The 21,466-nt window shown below is 35.8% G+C and overlaps 1 protein-coding gene across 1 annotated transcript; it reads left to right on the top strand.

Annotated features, from left to right (window-relative positions):
* The first annotated feature begins 1,430 nt into the window (after positions 1-1,430).
* LOC127136487 (G2/mitotic-specific cyclin S13-6) lies at positions 1,431-2,987 on the top strand. The gene is made up of 2 exons (XM_051063036.1): positions 1,431-1,962; positions 2,584-2,987. The coding sequence occupies exons 1-2, from the start codon at positions 1,431-1,433 to the stop codon at positions 2,985-2,987; spliced, it is 936 nt and encodes a 311-aa protein (XP_050918993.1).
* Positions 2,988-21,466: the final 18,479 nt, after the last annotated feature.

Consider the following 21,466-nt stretch of genomic DNA (forward strand, 5'->3'; position numbering starts at 1 on the left):
GAAAGTACAAGTTTTGACATTTTTGAGCAAATGTTGATTTTGGTTAATAGTTTGACTTTTCGGACAACTTTGACCAAAAGTCAATCCAATATCCAATAAACCTTCCATTGTTTTCTTTGAGAGGAATGGATTGGAAAGAAGCAAGTTTAGTGTTACAAAAAAGAGATTATGATGCTATAAAGATATGGTATTTTAGCAACAATCATTGGTACGTGAGGCATGAAATTAGATACTTGAAGCCATACTAAGAGCTGCAGAGTCAATTGCCATATGCATATTGCATTCAAGAAGGCTGGTGCGGTAAATCAATTAATACGGCTTTTGAGTTCCAATGATGATGCAATCCAACTGACAGCCACTCAAGCATTGGAAGCGCTGTCTGCTAGCAACATGGTTTGCCGCTTTATCAGAAGCATCTAGGTGGTGCAGTAAAGGGTTTGCTTCCCACTTTAACCCACATGGTCCCATTTACTCAGATCGTGAACGCGTTTAAATTTATGTATCAGATACGGAAATACTTGCAGTATGCTTTGGGCTTTATCATCTTGCATTGGCCAAAAGTCTTGCATGGGTTGTGTATGTTTACGGAGTTCCACTGCTCGTAGTCAATGGATTCTTGGTGTTGATCACATTTTTGCAGCATACTCACCCTGCGTTGCCGCATTACGATTCCTCGGAGTAGGACTGGTTGAGAGGAGCTTTAGCAACTGTGGACAGGAATTACGGAATCCTGAACAAAGTCTTCCACAATATTACAGACACTCATGTGGCACATCACTTGTTCTCCGCAATGCCACATTATCATGCAATGGAGATTATCGAGGTCGGTGGATTCTTGTGTTTGGTGGTTTGGGGCCTCAAGAGGTTATTATTTATCCTGGGTTGGCTTTCTATCAAGCAACAGCAGGCTATGTTAACCCTGCATTGCATAAAACTGAGATCAATATAGAGGCTGTGGCGAATGGAAAGGGTGTACAGTCTGTAGCTAGTCTTGCATCTTACCGAATAAAGAATTTGCAAGGGGCAGAACTTCACGATTCCAATTCAGCCAGTGAACTTTTCTTTCGAAGCCATGTGCAACATCTGATATGGTTGGCAGAAACAGTAAGCAGTCACCGGCTTAACAATAAAATAAATGGCTTGGAATTTGTTCGGCAGCCTGTGATGGATCAGGGTGTCGGAGTTACAATAGACAGGAGGTCCGCTCTTATGGATGCCTTGAAGTTGAAGGAGATTGAAGCCGGAAGATGAAAGTTCTGAAAGCAGACCAGCAACTTTAAATTGCCGACACTTTAGGAGCTATAGCATCAGCTCTTATGATACATGATAACAATGCTGCCCTGAGTGCGAATCACATCTTGATGATCCTGCAGTGTGCCTATTGTGCGGTAGATTGTGCTCCCCAAACTGGAAATCATGCTGCAGGAAAAATGGATGAACCAAAGGCCGAAGCTGAGAAGATGAAGAAAATCCCTGCAAAACCAAAGCATGTGGATGTAATTGATATATTAAGTTCTGAAGAAGAGAGCAGTAAAGAAAAGTCTGTGCCTAACAAAAAAGGAAGAGAGGTTAATTCCAGGAAGAAATCATCACGCACTCTTACTTCTGTTCTAACAGCTATAAGCCAGGTTGCATGTGATTTAACTAACAAACCTAAGGAGATTGTTGATACTAATGCTGCTAATGCTAACAATGAACTTGCTGTTGTTGAGTATCTTGATGACATTTACAAGTTCTACAAGTTAGTTGAGAATGAGAGTCGTCTTCATGATTACATGGACTCACAACCAGAGATTCAGGTTCAACAAGATGTGTTGGCACCTTCGAACAACATTCCCGCTCTGAACGCAAATACGCTATTGAGAATTTGGACAAGACAATTGATTCCAAGGCTTCGTATGACACTTGTTCTACTGTTGGACACATTCTGTTTTGCAAAATGGCCACCGTTGGTTCAGGCCGGTCTAAAGGTTTTGGCTTTGCCCAATTTGAGAAGGTTGAACCTGCAAAAATGCAATTCATAAGTTAAACAGATTATTGATCAATGATAAATGGTAACATGATCTCACGTCAATGCCGGTTTAATTCCTGAACCGACCATTGTGCTTACAGGCTCAGTTAAACCTAGAAGGCATACATTGTGGCAAACAGCGACCGATTTTACCGGTGGACAGGCTATCAAATCCAGGAAGCATTTTTTTTGCAATGTGAACAAGGATTGTGGATCAAGCATTTTGAAAAGCTCATCCAGTGTGACAAACGTCTTCAGTATTTAAGCCAACAGCCAGAGTTAAAGTTGGACTTACCTCATTCTGATTTTGCTTTTGATAACCATGACAATCTAAAAGATCTGATTTGGATCAAGTCAACGGAAAAGGATCAGTAACGTCTCGTTTCCAGAACATGGGATCTCCTAATTCATTCCTGTCACCATCATTTACCTTATGACAACATCCCAAATTTTAGTGCAGTAGATGTTTTAAGACTTGCAGGAATTGGGAGAGTTGATTTTCTTTTTTGATACAATGAAAAGTGCAGATCTAAGAAAATCATGTGGAAACTGAACAAATCAATTGCAAAAAGAACTCTCGCCTACACAACCCGTAGATTTTCCTATTGAATCTTGGTGGGGAGTTTGTCTGGTGAACTTTACTTTGGAAGAATTTGAGAAACTCTCTGAAGAGGAAATTGCCACTATAGACAAAATATTGTATCCTGAGGATCGGTTCAAAGTTCCAAGGCTTGAAGGTTTTGTGTCCAACAGGGAGCAATCTTATGAAGATCCTATTGAAAATGAAGTTGTGGTTGCGGAGGTTTTGCGGAGGTGTGGCGAGTCTGTCAAACTTCTTGATGTGTCTAGTGAGCTTCCACAACTAATTCGTAGGCCAGGTCTCAAAAAATGGGAAAGTATATTTGAGCTTATTGAAGCTTTTGTCGACAAGCCTCCTCCTGTGTTCGTTGCTTGCACTAGAAGGTTTGTCGGGTAATGCATATGGTCTTGTTGCTGAGGTAATGAGGAGATTAGTATCCGTTGCTCCAATTCACTGTCAGCTTTTTTTTTTGTCTCGCACCTGTCGGGAGCAGTTCGTGACTTGACTTCATCTGTTATGGATGAATTACGCACTTTCAGTGAAGCAATAAAAGCTCTTCTTACTACGTCTGCTAATGGTGCTTTGATTTTGAGGGTTTTGCAAGCCTTGAGTTCCTTTGTCACCTTATCGACTGAGAAAGAGAATGATGGAATTTCTCGGGCTCATTTTGAGTTTTCTGAAATCAATCCAGTATTAGAGCCCTTGTGGCATGAACTGAGCTGCTGCATAAGCAAGATAGAATCCTACTCTGAGCCAGCGCCCTATGAATAACGAACCAAATAATACAACAGTCATGCCAGGTTCAATAATTACACGGATTGAATCAGATGATGATGCAGACGATGCTCACCTTGAACTGCACTATGTTGAATCGGCATTTGTGGAAACAATATCACCAAAAAAGGAAATATTCTCGCAGTCACTACTATGGATAGTGGATTCAAAATACTGGCAAATGCTGTTGGTCTTAGATCCTTAAGAACGATTGAAACTCCAGCATTTGAAGCATTGAGGTCACCCATTGAATCTGCTGCAATCAAGCCGCCGCAACCCGAAATTCAGGCTGAAGTGTTAATGCTGCAACACAAACACACAAAATCAGTTAATTCCACAACAAACTTTTCAGCTAAGTGAGTTACTGTAGTGAAAGTTTTCTTACCAACAGTAGAATTTTCAAAAATGAGGAGAATTGGGAGAGGGACCACCAAGCTAGGGTGAGGACAAAAAAACTCCAAGCACCCTCTGTACAGGTACTTCCCATTACTCTGAGGAAGCTCAGCAACACAGCAGGAAACAGAGCAGAGAGCAGAGGAGATGAGAGATATATAATATGAGGCCACTGTTCATGAGAGAAAGAGAGAAAAAACCCTAATTTCTAAAGGTTGGAGGCGGCCACTGTTCACAGAGAAACAAGGAGGCGAAAATCTGAGAGGAAACCCTAAAAAATCCTAAGAGTGATTACCTGGAGGCCAGCGTTTGCACGTCCTACACCGCCACCACTGCGACATTTTGTAAGGTTTCTTTCTTTCTCCCTATATTTCTCATATGCTTGTTGTCTGAAAATATTTGTGAGAGTTGAGAGAGTTCGATTCACTGAGTTGGAGAGCGTGAGAGGGTTTTGTTGGATGTCATAAGAGGGACGAGAGGTGCGAGTTCGTGAGATTGCCATTGTTGGGGAAGGTTGAGTTTGTAAGGTGGGAGAGAAGAAGACGAGTCTCTGTTTTCTATTGTTTTCATTCTTTGTTTTCATTTCTTTTTTTAATTTAATTTTTTTAATCAAATTTGTTTTGTTTAACAGAGATAATAATAAACAAAAAAAATAAAAAAGGGTTTTATATGTTAGTTTTGTTCTTAATCTTTTGTTTATTTATTATTTTATTTTTTTTCATTCCGGTTTATATATTTAAGGTAGTACTTTAGTAGCATATAACCCTGAGTGGTTTGGTGGAAAAGGGCAGTGTGTATGTTCTTGAGTGGGGTGGGTTCAATACTCATGTGTGACCTTTTTTTTGGCATTTTATTTCTTTTAGCTATATTATTTTTTTTTCTTTTAGCATTTTAGTTTCTTTTTATTTTTATGCCTTTATTACACTTATATGTTCATTTTGTTAATAATGTAAAGTTGTTGTATTTTAATTCAAAAACCATTTTTTCAAACTATAAAAATCATACTTTCTCGATTTAATATCGAGCCCATTTTTTTACACCCTCGTAAGTCGATTGCCTTTTAAGCATCGCCATCGACCTCACATAGCTTACTCTTGGGCTTCCTTACAATGAGCCGGTTCCTTCGCACTTACACTCATACATTGTTTAATGCTCATTCATTTCATTTCTTTGATTATTTGATTTGATCATGTACTTGTTTAAATATCTTATTGTCTGATTGTTGCCTACTTGTATGATGTATGAGGCATATATTTATATTGTTTGATTGCCATGACAACCCCCATTCATAACAAATGTACCCCTCTCCCATGAAATGTATAAAATTTACTCTTTCATTCTTTATTCACCTGTTAATACAAGAACTAAAATGAACATTCGATAACCATTTCAAAACAAGACCAAAACCTCGATCCAACGTCGAGTAATCACTTTTCTCAAAACCTAACAGAACCAGCACGTATTCATCCACCCTTTTTGTAAGTCGATTGCTTTATGCATCGCCATCAACCTTGTAAGTCGGTTACTTCATGCATCGCCATCTACCTTTATCCCTAACACTTCTCCTTGCTCCATTCGTCGATTCTTGTTCCGATTAGGTAGCACCCATTAGATAGAACCCTTTGTATGATAACATAGGTAGGATTCCCATATCCTTTTGTATGATAACATAGTTAGAATCCCCATTTCCTTTGCATGCTAACATTAGGTAGATATGCCCATTTGTAAATCCTAACACTTAAGTACATATTGCATGACAACTCTAGGGCAGAGCTTCCCCACTTCTAGACCTTTCCGAGCATCTTCGATCTTGTGGCATGTAGTCCGTTCTATTGCAAAGAGGTAACTGCCTAAGACTCGATTCAGCAAGCTGCGACACCTACTGCTAGGACGTGAACACATCGCCCACTCTCCTTTGACACAACTGGTGTCCTCCTTTGTAAGTCCATATTCAGATGGCACCCCCTATGCAGGGGAACTACATCGCCCTGATCCTTGTTCCAGACGAGGTATGTAGGCAGGTGGTCATGCGAGACCACTCCGGGCATCTTTCTTTTTCTTTTTGTGTGTGTTTTGGTTCGGATGCTGATGTAAGTCCAGTGATTGGCAGTCGGGCTCCACGTTTGCCCTTTTGTGTGTGTTTTGGTTCGGATGCTGATGTAAGTCCAGTGATTGGCAGTCGGGCTCCATGTTTGCCACCTTTTTGTGTGTAGGTGTCTTGTTTTGTTTGGCGTCCCTGTGTAGCCGAACTACGGCAACTCTGATTCTCATGTTCAGATGAGATACGTAGGCACAAGATGCGATGTCTTGCCGAGTTTGACTAACGACTAACAACTAATCCTTGTTTGCCTTCGCCCTCGTTGCGATTCTTTTCTCTCGCCCTCGTTGCGATCGAGACATTCCCTTTCTCTTGCCCTAGTTGCAATCGAGACTTTTGTTCCCTTTGTAGCCGAACTACATTATGCTCTGATTCTCATTCCCGATGAGATAGGTAGGCATAAGACGCGATGTCTTAGCGAGCACACTCCTCTTTAACCCATAGGTAGCCGAGCTACGAAGACTCTGATTCTCATTCCAGATGAGATACGTATGCAGTGGATGCGACATCCGTGCGAGTCATTTTTCTCTTGACCCTTTTAGTAAATAGTACATTAGATAAACACACACCCTTTAGACAAGAACAACAAGAGTGGATCCCGTAGAGTACTACGGATGCGTAGGGGTGCTAATACCTTCCCTTCGCATAATCGACTCCCGAACCCAAGATTTGGTTGCGAGACCTTGTCTTTTCCTTTCCTTTTCTCCAGGTTTACTTCGAGCGTTTCCTTTCCCTCCTTTGGGATAAATAACGCACGGTGGCGACTCTTCTGTCATTTCTTTTCTCGCCGGTTGTTTTTTTCGCATACCGTATTTTTCGGGTTGCGACCGATAGCCAGCATGGTAATGGTTCCCAAGGCTCTCATCCATCAAATATGCCTCCCTAGCATCTCAATTCATCATGTTTTATCCAAGCAAGTCAAAGGTTTGAGGTCTTGTTCTTCAGAGAAACCCTAATTCATTTGTGCACCACAATGCCTTGCTCATGAAGAAACCTTAGCCCATGGTCAAATACAATCAAGGGAAGTTCTTTAATTCATCATTTCATGCATATTTGAACTTATTTGAGTGTCCTCAATCATCAATTCATCAAGATATGGGGTGTGGACTTGAAAAATTGATTAGTCAATTCATCGGACTATTTTGAAATGCACTGAGACCTAACTTTTTATGTGTTGGTCAAATAGAGATGGTTCCAAAAGCACAAATGTTAGTAAGGACAATATGAACAACTTTCATGTTCATCAAAATTTTATTTGAAGCTTGGAAAACCATCTTCCATTCCAATACATTATAGGTCATTTTGACTGAAACCCTAATTTTGGGTCAACTTCCCAAGGACATAACACATTCATTTGTTTTTATTTTGAGGTGGGATCAAATGAATTAGAAAGCTTAAGATGTCTACTTCAAATGTTATGTTGAACAAAATTTCAAAATCTCAAAGGAAATACATGTGATAATGCAAGACATTATAGGTCCTTTTTGACCAAATGCATTAAAAGTCAAAAAAGTCCAACTTCAAGTGTCCATAACTTCTTCATAAAAAATCCAAATGATGCAAACTTTAAGTCCATTTTGATTGTCTTGAAAATATCTACAACTGTGATGTTGAAGGTTTTATCATTTGAAGCTTTCATCATCAAAAAAGAAGGGCTTGAAAGTTGGCCAATTTTAGAAACCTTGCCTTGGCATGTTTTGCACATCACACTTTAAACTCAAAATTCATAAATTTTCACACTTCAAATTAGTTTTTGTCCAAAATAACATTTGTTCCTTATACAAAAACCTTTCCAACCATTAACCATGTGCCTATGCTTGGATTTTCTAAATGGTATTTTCGAAGAGGTGAATGATTAGATTCAATTGTGGAATTCATGTTGAAACCTTGTTGCACAAGCCAATTCAGAGCAAATTACACGTCCAAACCCTTGGCATTTGAACTCAGCTTGCATTTGGCATTGCTTTTGGGCCTTGTGCATGATCATGCAATCCCATGCAAGTGGTATCCAAATTTATGCACACGGATCATTCCACCCTTTCATTGCCAATTCAGTTATAAATACATGCTTCATTCCCTCAATTTGACACCCAATTTCAACCTGAAATACTGCAGAATTCATTCCCTAACCATCACTAAAGAAGCAAGTTTCATTTCTCTTAAAATTTTCAGATCTCGAATTCAACTACATCTGGTTGTATTCATAGATCTAATGCTTCTAGACCTTCACCATACACTTCATTGAACTTCTGTTTTGATAAAGCAAGCAAGGTTTCAAGCTCAAATCACCAGAACTCCTCAAGCTTGAACTCCAACTGGTATTTTCTTCGATTCTCCTAATCCATTGACCTTTTGGCTGTGATTTTGTGTTGGCTGAAGTCCTCTCAATAGAGGTATCATGTTTATGCTTTTAATTTTTGCAATTCATTGAGTTCATGATGAACACTAGAATTTTCAACTTCTGATTTCTTAAATCATAGAGATCTAGAATGAAAATGGATGGTATAGGGATGATGTACATCATCCCAGCTTTCTATTGATGTATAGATCACACGTTTTGGTTAAGGTTTTAATTTCTGCAAATTGGTCGGAATCCTGGAGCTCACCAGAGAAAACGGTGGCTCCGGTGGCTTCATTGTTTCCAGATCAAACCCTGGCCATTGGATCCATTTCCCAGATTTAATCTCGTCCCTTGCTTGTTATGACTTGTAATTCTTTCTCATGTGCACGCATTGACTTGGATCCATGGTAGACGCGCGCTTCCTGGCCTCTTAATTTGCCAGCTCAATTAATGAGCTTAGATCAGACGGTCCACGCTTTTTCTAATTTCTATTTTTCTGTTTTATTTTCTTTAATTCCAATTATTTTCAAAAATCAATATCTTCTTCATTTTTAATCCAAAAATTATGGGACCAATTGCATTATTTCCCAAATAAATTCTAGTTTCTATTTCTGATTTTTAATATTTTTTATTTTGTCATTTGATATTTTTTGTGAATTTTCTCTTTTCTGGTTATTTTTAATTCATTTTAAATAGTTTCTGATATTCAAAAAATACAAAAATATTTTCCTAACCTATTTGAATGATGATGGATCCATGAAAAATATTCTCATCAATTTTTGAATTGATTTGAGATTTATTTGAGATTTTAGTTCAATTAGGTTATTTTTATTCATTTTTAATTGATTAAAAATAGTTTCTGACCTTTAAAAATGCTGGAATTTTTTGTCAAACTTTGTTTGACCTTGTTGGACTTAGGATAAATCACTTGGACCTTTCAAGGTTGATTTGAAGTGATTTTGAAGTTTGACCTATCTTTAATATTTTAATTCAAGTTTATTTTTAATATTAAAAATTAATGCCAAAAATAGTTTATTCATTTCTTGACTCCCAATCTTCATCTCACTTCTGTTTTTGATTGTTTGACCTTGACTTTCAATGTTATTGGTCAACATATGAGGATTGATACATTGTATTTCATTTAATGCACTTTAATTTTGTCATTTCCATTTCTCTTATCCATCTTCTCCTTCTTCTTCTTCTATTTCTTTTCTTCTTGATCAATGAGTTGAAGGTTGATAAGTTAGCATTGGTTAGGGAGATTTAATCTTCCTTGATTCAAATCTAATTCATCTTGATCAATTGATCAAGTGAATGGCTTTGCATTAAGGATAGGTTGTCTTCTAAATCATGCAAAAGGCTTAAACCAATAAAAGATCAATTCTCATTTTCTTTTTTTTGGCATGACAAGTTTTTGGAACTTGGTTCACTAATCAAGACTCCTAACTTGTGTTTGTTGCCTACATTATTATTGATTGGCCTCAGATAGTTGTGACTTCTACATAAGTCCAATTACGATTGCTTAACATAGCGCTAAGTTTGCCTTATGGCACACTAACTACTAACACTAACTATTGACAATTAACATTTACTTAATGCAATTTACTTTAATGTTAATGCCATTTGCCTTTTGCTCACTTGAGCACATAATTGCGTATATATTATTGTGCTTGTGTTTTGTTTTGATTGTTGTGGACCAAAGTGCAAAGAAATGGACTTAGTTTCTAGGACTTTCCCTATGCAAAGAAATGGAGAATTGGACTTAGATTCTAGGATCTTCCTTATGCAAAATTGGAATAAAAGGATCTTAATGATGATGAATTAGAAGGACCAAATCTCTAAACTCTCTCTTGTCCATTCTTGTTTTACTCCATGAAACTTTTGATGTGTGTGCTTTTGTGCTAGGAGTTTCCATTTGAGCTTAATTGGAGGACCATTACCATGAGCATCCAAAGTGAGAAATACAAAAGCCATTGAAGGATTCTCAGGAGCATGACCTTGTGATTGATTGCTTGAAATATTTTCTTTGTGGTTGCTTTGTTCCAAAGGATGGGAGCTACTTGGATCATCAATATGATCTCAAGAAAGGAACTCCTAATGTGGTTCATTTCCTTATCCCTTCTTTTTGTTTTACTCAGGACTTAGCCCTTCTTCTTCTTCTCTCCACTCTAACCCAAGCCAAAACCTTTTGTGCAAACATTTAACTATTGTTCTCAAACATTAGAAACCTAAGCCTTATGCTTTTGATTTTAAAACTTTCTTTTCATAACACTTATTTTGAATTGAACTTTTAAGTCAACTTTGACCATTTTGTATATACTTCTAATTGGTAAATATAACCCATTCAAATGTCTTTTTGTGGTTCCAATGGCCACTCTCTTAATCAAATTTTTCATAACCTTTAGCTATTAGGTTTGAGTTATCCTTGTGGTAGATATAATACTCACCTATATCCTTAGTGATGGACAATGAGTCTTCCATGCTTATTATAAGGTTAACCCCTCATTAGCATGTTGAAGCTATCCTCACATGGTGGATTTGTGGTTTGGTTGAGTTTTCTCCCTTTGATAACAAAAGACCTTAAGGCTTTTGAACCAATCATATCACCAACTTCTTTGAGATTTTTACCCCGAACTACGAGGTTTTGATCCTAATCTTTTTATAAGATGGTACGTAGGCAATGGGTTTATCCATTCAAACACAAAATGTAAATAAACTTGTATATTCTCTTCTCATCTCTTCAATCATGTTTGCACAAACAAAATTTCACAAAACAACAACCTTTACAACAAATGTAAAAAGGGCTCCCTAGGAGTACCTAGGATGTTTTGGGTGCCTAACACCTTCCCATCGCATAACGAACCCCCTTACCCAGATCTCTGTTTCTTTTACTAGTTTTTGTTAAAACTTTTAGGTTTTTGTTCGCTTTCTAACCATTCCTTTGGATAAATAGAAGTGCGGTGGCGACTCGACTTGTATGAATTACCTTGGATTTAGTCAATATCTCTAATGGTAACAAATATCCCGCTACACTAGAAAACAATCGTTGGAAGCCTTGATTGCAAGCTTGGAGCAGGCTGAAGGTGAAAATATTGAACTTGCTAATGTCTGCTAACAATGATGAGACAAGTGGAAATTCTGTTTCTGGTGTTGATGAAGCTGCAAGCTTAAGCTCTATTGAGTAGCTCCTTTGACTTTGGTGCCTATTGATTTGATGTTTTTTTGCTGTTTTGGTGGATTTCCGTGTTTTTGGTATTACTTTGTTGATCTGTTTCTCAGCTTGCTTACAACTGGTTATGTACTTGGTTTTGTAACCCTTTAACTTTTGATATTTCGGGTTATGACTAGATGGGCATTTATTTTGTCTGTTGGTCTCTTTTGGCTAAAAAGGGGGAGAAGTAGCTATTGATGATATAGATGTTATTTGTGTTGTTGCTGCTCTGTTTGTCTGATATAGGGGGGGGAGAATTTTCTAGTGTTTATTTGCTTGGCACAGGGGGAGGATTCTCTGTGTTCTGTCTGTGTGAAACAGGTTCTGTGTTCTGAAGGGGGAGATGGTGTGTTCTGAGTACAAGCACTTGTGTGTTTACTAGTTGTTATTGTGGCTAGTAATGTGTGTATGTTTACTTCTGCTGCTGAACTGATACTTTGATTGATTTCTTGTGATCATGTGATCTACTGTTTGTTTTAGCCAAAATTTGCCAAAGGGTGAGTTCGTTGGTTCTATGTATTGGCATCAATTTTGGTAAAACATAGTGTTATCACAAGATGTCACGCTTGTAGTCTTGACATGTGATATCAGCTTTCTGCAGGATGTTTAATATGGTTGTGCATGGCGTATTCAAGATGTCAGACCCGATGTTAGGACATGTGCATACAGAATATTCAGTCTGAATGTTATGTGTTTTGTTATTGCGCTTTTCATGCAAGTCTTTGTGTGCCTATATGGAGATTGCATGCGTTATTAAAGGAGTAATTAAAGCTAAAATATTCTGTTTCCCAAAGAGGAAAGATTTGTTACTAATTCCTAGAGAATACGCGTTAGATAGGATTAGGGTTTCTTGTTGCCCAGGCCCATTCAGAAAGCTTCTATTTAAAGACCATGTAACCCTGTGTAATTGGACAGAGAAGATACGAAACGTTGAAGTCAGTGAGTATTAGGGTTGTTAGCCTAATGTGCATTTTTGCATTGTGATCCATTCATTCATCTTGTTGATGTGTGAATTGGACTGAGTTTTGAGCTGTACTTTGTCCACTCTAAGCTTTGAAATACGAGTGTATTTGTTTACTTGATTGAAGCTTTTAAGCAAGATCAAGTATGTGTCTTTGAAGTGTGTCTTCTTTCTTTGTGTTATTTGTTTTAGTATCACTGCTCTGATTGATGGGGAGTGAGTAGGGTCTCATATCTAAGAGTTCTTAGATAGAAGTCACACGGGTAGAGATTAGGTGAAAAGACTGTCACTTGAAGTTATTTACTGAGAGTCTTTGAACTAATTCTATTTAGTGGATTTCCTTCTTAGCTTGGTAGCCCCCAGATGTAGGTGTGTTTGCACCGAACTGGGTTAACAATTGCTTGTGTTGCTTTTTCAATTGTTTCTCTATTTTTATCCTGTTTATATTTCACTTGTTGTTCAAATATTAGTGTCTTGACATTACCTTCGACATCTCATATCTGATACCAGAATTTCAGCATGAAAATAAGGATAATTTTCTCAATTTTGTTTATTCTGAAATTAATTTAGTTTCTGTACCTAAGGATTCTTGATGGGTAGATTTTGGTGCTACTACTCACATTAGTATGTCCATGCAGGGTTTCCTGTCGAGCCGTCTGCTAAATGATGCTGAAAGATTCATCTATGTGGGCGATGACCTAAAGTTGAAGTAGACGCTATATGAACTTTTATATTATTATTAAAGACCAGTTTTTATTTGGATTTGATTGACACTTTTGTTGCACCGTCTATTAGACAGAATTTGATTTCTATTTATATTTTGGACAAATTAGGTTATACTTGTTTGTTTGAAAATAATAAATTTAGCCTCTCATATGATTCAAATGTTGTTGGTTATGGCTCTTTGAATGATAATCTTCATATGCTTGATATTAAATGTTCTTATAAAAAAATAATGCAAATAGAGTCACATGGTACAAAACGAAAATTAAATGAGAATTCCACCACTTTATGATATAAGCGATTAGGATATATTTCGAAACAAATAATCCATAGGTTTATGTCAGACGGCATCCTTAGATCCCTTTATTTGTCGGACTTTAAAGTATGCATTCAATGTATCAAGGGTAAGAAAACAAACAAGAGGAATTTCCATGTTGAAAGAGCTAAGGATGTTTTGGAACTAATTCATACTGATATATGTGGTTCTTTCCCTACAGGTTCTTGGAATGGACAACGATATTTTATTACGTTCATAGATAATTACTCGAGGTATGTATACTTGTATTTGAGTCATGAGAAATCTCAATCTTTGGACGTGTTCAAGTCATTCAAAGCTATAGTTGGAATTCAACTTGGAAATAAAATAAAAGATGTCAAATCTGACCATGATGGTGAATACTATGGTCAATATGATGGATCAGGGAAACAACATCCAGGGCCCTTTGCGCTTTTCCTTAATGAGTGTGGAATTGTTCCACAATACACAATGTCTATAAAACCCAACATGAATGGAGTTGCAGAACGAAAAAACCGGACTCTTAAGGACATTGGTAAGGAGTATGATTAGCCATTCTTCACTTCCAGAGTCATTTTGGGAAGAAGCATTAAAGACCATAGTTTATATCCTTAATAGAGTACCTAGTAAAGTAGTAGCTAAAACCCCTTATGAGCTTTGGACTGGGAAAAAGATTATCATTAGACACCTACACATTTGGGGATGTCCAGCTGAAGCAAGGCCTTATAGGCCTCATGAAGGTAAGTTGGATGCAAAAATAATTAGTTGTTATTTTATTGGATACACTGAACGCTCTTACAGGTATGAGTTTTACAATCCCCACTAGAATAATTTTTGAAACGGGAAATGCAAGATTCCTTAAGGATGTAGGGTTTGGAGGGGAAGGAAGCATAAGGAGTGTTGTCTTTGATGAAGAAACTATTTCTCACAATGATCAAGTCTTTATACCTATCTTTTTTCCAGAAATAAACAATGATGTTATTCCTAACGTCCCTCAAGAACAAGACAATACTGAGTTTCTTCCCCAAGAACCACCTAAAGTTCAAACTCAACAACTTCAAGAGCTACCATTAACAAGATCCACTAGAGAGAGAAAGATTGCAATTTCAGATGATTATGTTGTATTTCTCCAGGAACGTGAGGATGGCATTGGTTTGACTGAGGAAGATCCTATCAACTTTAGTCAAGTTATGCAGAGTCCAAACTCTCTTAAGTGGGTTGATGCTATGAAGAATGAGATGAAGTCGATGGTTGACAATGATGTTTGGGATCTCGTTAAATCACCTAAAGGAAATAAACCCATTGGGTGGAAATGGATATTTAAAACCAAAAGGGATTCAAAGGGTAATATTGAGAGATATAAAGTTCGTTTTGTCGCAAAAGGTTTTACTCAAAAGGAAGGAATTGATTATAAAGAGACATTTTTTCTAGTTTCTTCGAAAGACTCCATTAGGATCATGATGGCATTGAAAGCTCATTTTAATTTAGAGTTGCATCAGATGGATGTAAAGACCGCGTTTCTAAATGGAAACATTGAAGAGATAATATATATGGTGCAACCAGAAAAATTTGTATCAGGAGACCCAAAGTCTATGATTTGCAAACTTAAGAAATCCATTTATGGCCTTAAACAGGCTTCCCGTCAATGGTATTACAAATTTCATCAAGTAATATCCTAATTTGGTTTTGAGGATAATCCAGTTGATAACTATGTATACCAAAAGTTCAGTGCGAGTAAATTTATTTTCTTGGTACTATATGTAAATGATATCCTTTTGGCAAGCAACAATATATGCTGATTACACGAAACCAAGAGATTTCTCACAAATAAATTTGAGATGAAAGATCTTGGGGATGCCTCGTTTTTCTTAGGAATCCAAATACTTAGAGACCGTTCTTGAGGTATTTTATGATTGTCACAAAGGAGTTATATTGATACAGTTCTGGATAGATTCTCCATGAAAGATAGTAAATCAGGAGACACACTTGTTGCTAAAGAAGACAAGGTTTGTCTCAAACAATACCCCATTATGGATATTGAAAAGGAAGAGATGCATAAGGTTCCATATGCTTCAGTTGTAGGATGTATTATGTATGATCAAATAGAGTTAAAAGGCTTATTATATTTGATTTAGAAATTATTTAATTAATTAAAGAATTAGATATGAGCTCAAATATGAGTGAATGACAGGATGACCCATTCGGGAATAATGGGAATCCTAATTGGCCATCACACTATATATATGTTATGGTCCCCAATATACCATACACAAACAAATTATCTCTTCTCCCCATCTGAAGAGTATTCGAGGCATAAGGAGTACCGATTGAAGAAGAATCACAAAAATCATCAACTTTTGGATTTTAGGATTACTGTCTAAGGGAATTTTCTGAATGGATCCAGGTATTCTATAATCAATTTTTCGATCCTTTAATTTTATACATGCTTGATTTTTGCGCCTAAATTATATATTATAATTTCTTGAGCATGTATGTTTTGATTAATCATTATTTATCTTATTCCAATATATAATTGACAACCTCAGTCATAACGAGTGTTTAATATCTCTTTTTATTACGTTTTATTAAAATTATAATTTATTTTGATTACTTTTTAGTAGAATTTCCCCTTCAATTGCAATTAACCTGATAAATCGATAAGTTTATTTATTATTTTTCACATTTAACTGAAATTCATAATAGTCATAAGAATGGTTGAAATTCCAAATAACTAAGAAGCAAAAATCAAAAGATCCATAGTCCTTTCCCATTTTTATGTGAATAGGGATTTTGTATTTTTTTTATAAGTAAACAAGATTTGCATGTCTCATATGATTCATAATAAATAGAATTCAAGAGTCTATCTTTATGTAGTTTGAAAATGTGTTTCTCATTTATGTGACCTAAACAACAATACCAAAGATGAGTCACTTTGAACTTGTTAGGTTTCATCCTTTTAGAATTATTTATAAAAATATTTGATTCAAAACTAAATTTTTTCCCATTATTGTTCAATATTTTTATCAATAACTTCATTTCCCCCGTTTCATATAATTTCCATTTTTTTAAAAAAATTATTAAAATTTTAAATAAATATAAATTTTTTTAATTAGCTATTCAAATTTCAAACAAACATCAAATTTTGAATTTTAGTTTGAAATTTTAAATATTTATATTGAATCATTTATAAAAAAAGAGACACTATATTTAAAATTAAATTGTTGGAGTTTAACAAAATAAATTTTACAACAAAATCTATAAATTTGGAACAAATTTAATAGATGAATTAGAAAATATAAAAGATAAATGTAATGAGAAAAAACTCTATATTAACAAATAAATAATTGAAACTTACGAATAAAACTTACATTAAAAAGTAATAGAACTCAAGTATTTATTTTACAATAAAAAACTCTAGTGTTATTTTACAAAAGAATATTTTTGCAAAGTATTAGAATTCAAAAATTAATTTTTTGGAAATGCTAACTTATGTCCCAAAGGCATAAGTTAAAAAAACCACAAATAGAAACTATTTATTAAAAAATATTATAAAGTTATTAATTATAAATTTATATTAAATTCAAAACACAATATCTAATATTTTTTTACTTTATTTATCTCTTAATTTTTGCCCAAAGGACACAAGTTAGTGTTACCCTTAATTTTTTTTGTTTTTTTTAAAGTTACACCTTTAACTTAAATTTATGTGTAATTAATTGTCTATTCAATGGTATAAATACATAAATGAATAATAATAATAATATCATGTTATTATTGGTTTTAGAGTTCCAATATAGTGTGAGACTAAACTATAGTATTTTTTACTCTTCTTACTCTCGCCACATGTTTTTCATAGAGTGCACAGCTAGAATTTTTAAAAAAAATAAATCAAAAATAACAAATAATTGAAAAAATGTACTAAAATAACCATTTTTAGAAGAGGATGCGCCAGATGAACTGGCGCATCCCCTAAGCAACCAAAAGAGGCGTCAATGCTATTGGCGTATGCATTGGACTCCTCATGAGGAGGTGCCAATAGCATTGGCGTATGCATTAGCCCTCATGAGGAGGCGCCAATGTCCCTGGCTCCTAAGTGCAGGTGTCAATGCCTCTGGCGCCTGCATGTTATGTCATGTTAGGCGTTAGCCCTCTTGGCGCATGCATTTTATGTCCACTCTGTATAAATACCACGCCTTGGATGCAATATTTTCACACAAAATCATCTCCTACTACCATATTTTCTCTAATTCAACCCCACTCACCTTCAAGTTTCTGTTTTTTAACAATGTCAGCATACATTTAGAAGCGAAATATCGATGTAATATTTTCCACCGTTGCGGCTCCGGTACAGATTCGACTATGGAACACATATACGTTTGAACATCTTAATTGGACGTTGTACAGTTGGTTAGAGGGAGAAATTGGAGAGGGTGAAAGGATTAGAAGAATACAATGACTTGTGTCCATGTTCAACCAAAATGAAGAAGTGCGCAAATGGATGAATATTAAGACCGACCAAGACGCTCGTAGGATGATGCATTACATGTTCAAAATTGTTTTGATGGTTGTAATCGCTTAGTTCTTATATTTTAGTTGTTTTAATTTGTTGTGTTATTGTTTATGTAATGGTACTTTCGTCACAGACGTCTAATATGAAATAAACTTAATTTTTCATATATTGCAATAGAGGTACATGTGAATTTATCTGGTTGTGCTTGTTCCAACACTAGGACAATTATTACGATTGTGATGTGACTGACAGTATGAACTACATAATCTAATGATCGCGACTTTATGAGTCTACTGGGGTATTAACTGCAAGTGCACAGTCTAATCGCGTAGTTTTAAAAGATATCGATCCCACAGGGACTTATGAATCGATATACCGTTTTTCTAAGGTTACTTCGTAAAGCTAAGACGGATGATACTTTGTTGATTAGGGGGAAAAGTAAAATTAAAATCGGATCTAGATTAAATATCAAATACGCGGATATCGGTATGTAGTTCGTCGTAATTAGGGAATCAAATCTTCGTTGGTTTCTTAGTTTTAAAATAAGTCTTTTCAGTAGACACTATTGATTAAAAATCTTTTCTCAAACTCTCGCTCTGTTGAATCAGACTATGACTTTATATTAACGTATGCTCTCACTATTTAGTTAAGTCTAAAATCACTTTTTGAAAACAATAGAATCTATAGAAACTCTTTTTATTAAAATACTAACCGTTTAAACACCCTCGTCTCAAACTCTCGCTCTGTTGACTTAGATTATATGATTAAACTTAAATGCTTAACTCTCGTCCTCACATTTAACCTTTAAAAATACTTTTTGAAAATGATTAGAATTTAATTAACTCTATAAATTGCTTTCGCCCTGATTTAAAGTTAATGTCCAATTTACACTGTCCAGTTAAAAGCTCAAACCGTCGTTCTATTGATTTTAACTTCTTTATGTCTTTTACTCTCGTACAAAAACTTTGGTATTAACTCTGTAAATTGAGACCATAAAAAGAGTGACTATATTTTTAAATAAATTTAAACCAACTTAGTTTTGATTCCTTTATTCCGCTTACTTTACATACCGATATCTAAGTTTATTTAGCCGGACATGCTAAACAAGCCTAAATAATAATTATGCTTAAATACAACCATATCAGACAAACAGTATAAATAAACAGCAGTACAGAGCATATATAAATTAAAACAATAAGTTAATGAACCTGTAAAATTAATAGAAATCTTGGTTGTTCCCTAACTTCGATGCTTGAACACTCCACCACAAACCGGTTGGATTTGTTCTATACAATCTTCGTTCGGACAGGAAAATAAAGGCGAAGGAATAAAATACTATGACCTAACGTAAGGTTAGATCCATTAAAAACTACACAATAGTTTCCGGTGTAGAAACTAGTGTGAAAGAAAATAAATTCAATACTTTGGAAATTAACTAGAAAAGAAAAGGAAATAAAAATGCTAAGAAAGTAGAATGCTGTAAAATATATTGCTGTAAAAGCTTGCACGGCAGAAAAGAGGAGAAGGACCCAGAACAGGGCACCACTTAAGATCTATTTATATTCATCCCTCATGTGACCGTTTCCCAAAAATTCCTTCAGTAGGTTTCTTCGTGTGTCAACGAGTCAAGCGAAGAAAAATGGCGAACGTGCTTCTGTTACGCGTCAAAGCCAAAAACAATAGGAGTGGGGGTGTGACGTCCGTCACACCCTGTGTTACGCTCGTAACACAAAGCAGAGGGGTGTGACGCTCGTCACGCCTTGTGTGGTAGTCGTCACAGCGCTTCAGCGCTTCTCCTTGTAGTTGTGGGCTGGGCTTTAGTGGAATGCTTCTTTTTGCACCCCCTTTTCTTTCTTTTTCACGTATGCTTCAAATAATGTTACCTGAAATAAATAGAAGGAAAATACCAAGTAATATCGAATAATATAAAATAAATCGGATCAAATAATAAAGTAATTTAATTAAATCAAGTCCAAAAATGTGATATTATTTCATGTTATCAAACTCCCCCACACTTAGACTTTTGCTTGTCCTCAAGCAAGATACAATGTAATCGGTTTAAAATATTAGCCAGATGAAATTTCCAAACACACATCAATTCGTAGTAGGTTGCAAGTAAATCTCGTTTAAAAATATCTTGAGCTTAATCTTAACATCACAAATTACTGTAACAACACTAGATAACCTCACCTTATGCAAACCAGTTCGAGTCATGCTATTATAGCTAGCCTAGTTCTTTTACTCTTATTTCACCCGTTTTCGTTCTAGCGAAATCACATTAAGCCCTTTATCTTTTTGCGCACTTAGTGGAGTAACCGGTTAGCGATTCTGATCACCTTTTAGCTAGAAGTTCTGGTACATAAGTTGGATAACTTCGTTATTTAGTCCATTGCAAATTGTGGGGGATCGGATCGTAGTCCGCCCTACCAAGTTAAGCACCAGAAACCGCTGAACCAAATCACAGTGGATCGTTCATACAATGTTTTTGTAGGGTCCGCAACCTTTGGATTAAATGATCGGGTAAGGATCACCTAACTTAATCAGTGCATTTCCTGATTTTTAATATGTTGTTTTTGGGAATCATTCACTTATATTCCTCGGCTCTCCACGTAGTTTGCTATTAAGATGGTGCCGACTTCTCGTATAAACTACTCGGGGTTACTATAAAACTAAAAGTTCAAGGAATTGATATAATAGGTACTCAGCCCGATCTAACATGTTGAGGTTTTTAGAGTGTTGGGGCGGTAATAATTTTTGTCTTAATTTTACTGAAGTTTGATAAAATAAGCAACCTTTATACTTATTGAGTGTGTTGAATTTTTGTTATGGCTCGAGAAAATTGAGGGGAAGAGATAATAAAAATTTTCACACTAGGGACTCGACTTGAAATAAATATATTATATATTTATTTATTTATTTTATTTATTTATTTTTTGTTTTTTTTTTATTTTTTTTATTTTTTTATAAAAGGGAAATAACAATGAAAAGGAAATAACATACTTGAAAGAGGAATGTTAAAGTTTTCGTCACGCCCCTCTGCTTTGTGTTACGAGCGTAACACAGGGTGTGACGGACGTCACACCCCCACTCCTATTTTTTTGGCTTTGACGCGTAACAGAAGCACGTTCGCCTTTTTTCTTCGCTTGACTCGTTGACACACGAGGAAACCTACTGAAGGAATTTTTGGGAAACGGTCACATGAGGGATGAATATAAATAGATCTTAAGTGGTGCCCTGTTCTGGATCCTCTCCTCTTTTCCGCCGTGCAAGCTTTTACAACAATATATTTTACAGCATTCTACTTTCTTAGCATTTTTATTTCCTTTTCTTTTCTAGTTAATTTCCAAAGCATTGAATTTATTTTCTTTCACACTAGTTTCTACACCGGAAACTATTGTGTAGTTTTTACTGGATCTAACCTTACGTTAGGTCATAGTATTTTATTCCTACGCCTTTATTTTCCTGTCTGAACGAAGATTGTGAAGAACAAATCCAACCGGTTTGTGGTGGAGTGTTCAAGCATCGAAGTTAGGGAACAACCAAGATTTCTATTAATTTTACAAGTTCAT

Source organism: Lathyrus oleraceus, chromosome 4 (genome assembly GCF_024323335.1).
Source record: "Lathyrus oleraceus cultivar Zhongwan6 chromosome 4, CAAS_Psat_ZW6_1.0, whole genome shotgun sequence".
In the NCBI taxonomy this organism is placed as follows: domain Eukaryota; kingdom Viridiplantae; phylum Streptophyta; class Magnoliopsida; order Fabales; family Fabaceae; genus Lathyrus; species Lathyrus oleraceus.

Coding starts and splice junctions, on each gene's coding strand:
- LOC127136487 (XM_051063036.1), top strand. CDS start 1,431: ATGGATGAACCAAAGGCCGAAGCTGAGAAGATGAAGAAAATCCCTGCA. Junction 1,963..2,583: donor GCCACCGTTGGTTCAGGCCG/GTCTAAAGGTTT, acceptor AATTGCAAAAAG/AACTCTCGCCTACACAACCC.